Source organism: Pistacia vera, unplaced genomic scaffold, assembly GCF_008641045.1.
Source record: "Pistacia vera cultivar Batoury unplaced genomic scaffold, PisVer_v2 Contig521, whole genome shotgun sequence".
Classification (NCBI taxonomy): domain Eukaryota; kingdom Viridiplantae; phylum Streptophyta; class Magnoliopsida; order Sapindales; family Anacardiaceae; genus Pistacia; species Pistacia vera.
In genome coordinates, this window is record NW_022196359.1 from 1,199,496 (window position 1) to 1,205,600 (window position 6,105).

Genomic DNA, 6,105 nt, shown 5'->3' on the forward strand with positions numbered 1-6,105 from the left:
TTCGTTTATTAATCAATAAGAACATTAACTACCTTTGCATAGTCGAGTCTCTGATAAAGGCTCTTGGATATATCTAAGTTCTGAGTCCTACCTCGCTTGCTAATAAAGGTAACATAATAAGGGTAACCATAAAAGCTTTTATCAGATTGGTAATTCTAAGTTTTGGAGAATTAGTTGAAGTAGACGTAAGCTGGTTCATACATCTTCTGTCATCCCAAAAAATAAAAAAATAAAAAAAATCAATAAGAACATTCATGAAACTCATATTCCATTAAAGAAAATTCATAAAAATTAACAAAACACCCCCATCCATCCATTAAATGCCGGCAGCCGACCACCACAGCCAAAGGGTAGCCGAAAGTCGTTAAAATGATGCACGACTGGCTAGATTTGGCCGTCGTTGACGATATCATCGTCAACGTCTAGATCTGGCCAAAGATCTTGATGTCTTTGACCGTAGATTTGACTTTTTCCAGCCAAATCTACCATAGATCTGGCCAGAAAAGTTCAAATTGGTGCACGACAGCTACATCCAGCCGGTCGTGTGTCATTCTGACAGATTCTGGTCACCTTTCGATGGTGGTGGTCGGCTGTCGGGAATATGTGTGTGGGTGAGGGTGTTTTTGTTAATTTATAAACCTTTATTGTTGGAGGTATTTAGTAAAATTAACAAACTTAGAGGTTAAAAAATCTAAATATTTTGAATTAAATAGAATCCGATTGAATTTTAAGAATATTAAAATAAATATATATTTTGAGTAGGATAAGATAAAAAAGAGAAACAAAATAACAAACACACTATGGGTGCGTTTGGTTTAGTATTTTGGATAGGATTTTAGGGATAGTATTGGGTTATTGGATATGGGAGTATTACGAGGTAAATTTTAAAAATTTATAAAAAAGCCCTTAGGTTTACTAATTTAAATAAAGACCCTAACATGTAAAATGACCAAAACACCCCCACCATCTGCAGTGTCAGATTCCGGCCACCACCGCCGGAATCTGACCGGAAAATTTCGTTACGGCACAGACTTGTCGGATCTGTGCCGTAACACGTCGTTATGGCCTTTTCCGGCTAGATCCATGGTGGATCTGGCCGGAAAAGGCCAGATCTACGGTTTGTATTGGCCGTCGACGGCCGGAAAAGGCCAAACGACGGCCATCTTTAGCCGTCAGCGACGGCCAAAGATGTGGCCGTCGTTTTCGGTCAACGACGGCCAAGATTTGGCCGTCGTTGACCGTCAACGACGGCCATTTCTTTGGCCGTCGCTGACGGCCAGATCTGGCCTTTTCCGGCCAGATCCGTGGTGGATCTGGCCGGAAAAGGCCCACAACGAACTTCCGGCCATTTCTGGTTGGAAGTTTGGCCGTTGTACAGATTCCGGCTATCACCCGACGGTGGTTGCCGATCTGACAAGTTGGGTTAATGGGGGTGTTTTTGTTAATTTTTAAACTTTTTTTTCAGGGGGTATTTAGTAAAATTAATACACTTATGGGGTTAAAATGTAATTAAAAAAAATAGGGTAAATTTTGAGAATATTGTACCAAACGCTATTTGAAAAATAGGATCCAGAATGGGATAAAAATTTAAACAAAAAACGCTACTTAATATCCTGAAGCCTTTCCCATATGATCCTATAACTTGCTTCTTTTTCCAATGGTGAAGATGTTAGTCATCTGCATCTACGTTAATTTTTCTTCATCGGTCAAAGTTATTGTATTTTTCATAGATTACTGGTACATTTTGCATCACCATGCTGAATAATTTGCCCGATAAAGAAGATAAGACTTCATGAAGTGTAAAATTCCCAACCTCAAACGTTACATCAGCAGAACAGAGAAGGCACGTGATAGTCACGTGCATTAATACACTAAGACCCCTCAAAATACCAATATTTTTCCTAAATTGTTTCTCAGTTCTCGTGTTCTTCCACGTATGATTTAGAATCTAAATTTGTACCTCAAAAAGAATTTTGCGAATTTTAGAAAAATTCCCATATATACAAGTTTGTTTTTGAAGAATATATTTTCAATATTTTGCAAAATTATTTTACTATTGGGTTGAAAAAAAAAAAAAAAAAATCTTCTTTTAAGATCTCTATAATAAACTTGTGCTCGGAAATTTTATAAGAACTTCGTATAAGTAAAGCAAAAACTTTTGGTTCCGGAGATAACTTGCTTGAAATTCCTTGTAATGTCACGCCCTCAACATGGAAATGGTCAAAGGGGCATGACAAAATGATATCAATGCTAATGCTGTTTGGGATATATTTTTTCTTTTTATAATTGAGATATCCAGGCCATTGCGGGTCCACTTGTAGCCGAACCTGCTTAGTTCTTCGAGGGGCTGCAGGAACCTACCACCACAACCCATTAGTCAATACATGGGTGTGCTGATAGGGACTCGAACTTGGAATCTCTGACAAAGCCAAGACCAATTGCGTCTCTTATCATCGGGCTATCCATCGGTGGGTAGGTTTGTGATTTTGTATACCCATAATTAAGAGTTTATAGAATGATAAGATTATTTTGACTTCTTAGTTATATAGGTATTTAGTTTGATTGATTTCCCATTTGCTTGAGGTCTATGATAAAATAAAAAATTTTGAGGAAGGAATTCATTGGAGGCGATGATGATTGCAAAGTACGCAAACAAGATTATAGTAAGAAAAAAGAAAGGGCAACAAACTCAAAAGTCATATATTCAACATCATAATAAATATTAAGTACATTATATATACTTTTCTCGATCCATGGAGGTTTATTTAAAAGAAGGAAAACATCATAATGGATACCCGACAGTGGCTTGTTAAAACAAACAGAAACCAAACTCCACGTCGGTTATTCTTACATTTTATAGTTATTAGTTGCACAGAAGATACGCAAATTCCTGCAGTTCTTTAATTACCATTAGATGCATCCCAAGCTTAACAGCTCATGAATACAAATTCTAACTATTTTAAAAAGCTGCAGGAATCTCTTTTGTTGGCGTGATAGCAAATTTCCAGGAGACACGAAGATAATTATCATCTTTGAATCGACTCCCCGCCACCTCATTGATGGGAATCACAGCAGAAATCTCTTCTAAGTCATCCTTTGTAAGCTTCACCCTCAGAGAACCAAAATTGTTGTCAAAATTTTTAATTTTTGTTGTTCCTGCAAAAAAGAAAAAAGGGAGTTAAAGACTGACGTGAGAGGTTGAAGAATCCTGTTTCGAAATACAGAATTTACCAGGAATTGGAACAACATCATCTCCTTGGTGAAGAATCCAGGAAAGTGCAAGCTGAGTAGGGGTGCATCCATGCTTTTCAGCCAACTTTTCCATGCGCGAATATAAGATTTTGTTTTTTTCAAAGTTGTCTCCTTCAAACCAAGGATGTGATGCCTTCAGGAAAGATTGAACATCCAATTAATAAAAAATTTAATATTGAAGACTGATGAACATTTATAAGGGAAGAAATGGATGAGTAGCATAGAGCTATACCACAATACTGCTTTCAGGCACAGTTTCCACAACTTTTTTACCACCAAAAAAGCCTCGGGCAAGTGGACTGTAAGTCACTATTCCTATTCCAAGTTTCCTGAAAAATTCACCATATCCAAATTAACCACAGATAATTAATAATTTAATTTTGAACAGCAGGTGAAATTTGAATGAGAATGAGAACGGTTTATTAACGGATATAAATAAACCTGCAAAGTGGGACAATTTCTTCCTCAATATCGCGAGTCCAGAGAGACCACTCCATTTGCAGAGCAGTAATGGGATGAACTGAATGTGCCCTCCTTATAGTATCAGGACAGGCTTCAGATAATCCGATGTACTTTATTTTTCCCTCTTCCACCAACTTCTTAAGTTCTCCCACCTGGGAAGAAGATAAATTAACATAATGTGAGCTAAGGCCTAAAAGAGAACTGCCGATGAAATGATGCACTGCATGCAGAACTTACGGTATCCTCAATAGGTACAGATGTGTCGACGCGGTGCTGATAATAGAGATCGATGTATTCAACACCGAGGCGCTTCAGACTAGCTTCACAGCAAGCTCGCACATATTGAGGTGTACCACATATTATTGTACCAGTCTTTTGGTGCCAGACACCAAATTTTGTGGCTAACTGGATCTTATCTCTTGGTAGCTGCTTCAAAGCCTGAAAAATATGAAAAATTAATACTCAATCTCAAAATAATCTTACGTGATTCATTCTTATTGTTCTGAGAATTAGCTTTACAATATGAAAGTTCTATATAGATTAAAAGAATAGGGCAATTCATTCTAATCCATATTGTAATATCTATTATGATTATAAATTTTAAAAGCAATTATTTTAGATATAATTAAAAATTAAATTTATTACAAATCATTAAATCAATACTTTTTTTATCTAATTTATTTCAAAATAATTATTTTAGGCATAGTTACATTAAATTTATTACAAATATAATATTTTTATACTATATTAAATTTACTGCAAATAAGTAAATTTATTTATTTTTAAATATAAGGATTATCTTGGAAATGAGTGTCTTTTGTTTAGAAATTTAGATGTTAAAAATTTTATTGGGATAAATTTAGAACCTCTAAATTTAGAGCAGAGGTTTAATGGGTGAGGGTGGGGGTCAATAGCATCAAATCTTTGAATATTCATTCGGAATTGATCTGTATATATAATATTTAATATATATTTTTTTTCGAATAGGTTTCCAGTTAAAATTGACTAGAATTATGTCATCTAACACAAAGAGTTTACTAGACAAATAAATAAGACGACAACACAAAAAATATCCTTTTAAAATATTAAAAATATAGAACTAAAGTTTGAATTTATTAAATTCCAAACTGAGTATTATTTTTGTATACAAAATATATATATATATATATATTTTCCTAATATGCTTCCAGTTAAAAATATTAATGTGATAAATCGACTAGACTTAGTCGTCTAACACAAAAAATTCACTAGACAATATAAATAAGACGACAACACAAAAGAAATACCCTTTTAAAATATTAAAAATATAGAACTAAAATTTGAATTTATTAAATTCGAAACTTCTTAGAGGAGAATAATAACTTTTTTTTTTTTTTTTATGAGACTAGTGGTTATATAAAGATAATAAAATAAATATTTATTTTATTTTAAACTTAATTTATTTATTATAAGTTTGGGTTATTGGGTTCAGTTTGGTCTTCAAACCCAACAATTAGAATTGGAAGAACCAAACTGGTAGTGGTAGGATTGCCCTAAAAGATTAACTGCAGCCAAACTGCTAAAAAATTTTAAGGAGCAATTCCTGTAATTAACCTTTCCAACCAAAAGCTCATTAGCATTGTTTCCATAGGCATCTGCAGTATCAAAGAAAGTGATTCCTTTATCAAACGCATGTTTGACAAGTGAAAAGGCTTCTTCTTCTGGGACTGGATCATTGTATATTCCAGTGAGACCCGAGCAACCAAATCCCAACTTCGACACCTTTAACATAATAATACAAATCACAAAATTAAATCAGAAACCAAAAACATAGAAAGAGTATAAATAAATTATATACATGTTTACATTCATCTCACCTCTAATCCTTGACTTCCCAGTTTCACTCTTGGAACTTCATCTCTATGCTCTTCACCCATTTTTGTTCTTTCTCTCCTGCTTTTGATACCGCTAAATTTGATTTTCTTTTTTGGGTTCGCAGTGAGTTGAAGAGCAAGAAGTAGAGCTATATATAGAGATGGCAAATGCAACTGTTCTTGGACTCATTCAACTGGAATTGTTTTAACTTACACATAAAATTATTTAATTTTTTTTCCCTGAAACAGTCAATGAAATGTGGCCATGAATCAAATCCTGATGTTTTCTATGACTTTCACTACCAGTATATTTTCTAATTGCATCTGTCATTCTAACATAAAATTTCCTGGAATTGTCTTGTGCATCTCCTATGTTTAGTGTTAACGTGCACTGGCGGACCTACATACGCGAAAAGGGGGACCCAGGCTCCCCTTGAATTTTGAAAACTCATAGAAGCCCTTTAATTTCTTAATTAATTAATTGTGCCCTTTTAAAAAATGTAATTCCCTTGATATATATATATTTTTTAACTGATAA

At 34.3% G+C, this 6,105-nt stretch overlaps 1 protein-coding gene across 1 annotated transcript; it reads right to left on the reverse strand.

Moving 5' to 3' along the window:
- Positions 1-2,679: 2,679 nt before the first annotated feature.
- Positions 2,680-5,715, reverse strand: LOC116106750 (perakine reductase-like). The gene is made up of 7 exons (XM_031393076.1): positions 5,571-5,715; positions 5,308-5,475; positions 3,952-4,152; positions 3,694-3,866; positions 3,485-3,581; positions 3,232-3,385; positions 2,680-3,156 (listed from the first exon to the last, which is right to left on the reverse strand). The coding sequence occupies exons 1-7, from the start codon at positions 5,628-5,630 to the stop codon at positions 2,960-2,962; spliced, it is 1,050 nt and encodes a 349-aa protein (XP_031248936.1). The 5' UTR covers positions 5,631-5,715; the 3' UTR covers positions 2,680-2,959.
- Positions 5,716-6,105: the final 390 nt, after the last annotated feature.

What these genes read in the sequence shown, in the direction of transcription:
- LOC116106750 (XM_031393076.1), bottom strand. Translation starts at nt 5,630, where the DNA reads ATGGGTGAAGAGCATAGAGATGAAGTTCCAAGAGTGAAACTGGGAAGT. An exon ending in GAAATTGTCCCACTTTGCAG is followed by an intron (nt 3,582 to 3,693) that starts GTTTATTTATAT and finishes TGAATTTTTCAG; the next exon opens with GAAACTTGGAATAGGAATAG. An exon ending in TGATGTTGTTCCAATTCCTG is followed by an intron (nt 3,157 to 3,231) that starts GTAAATTCTGTA and finishes TCTTTTTTGCAG; the next exon opens with GAACAACAAAAATTAAAAAT.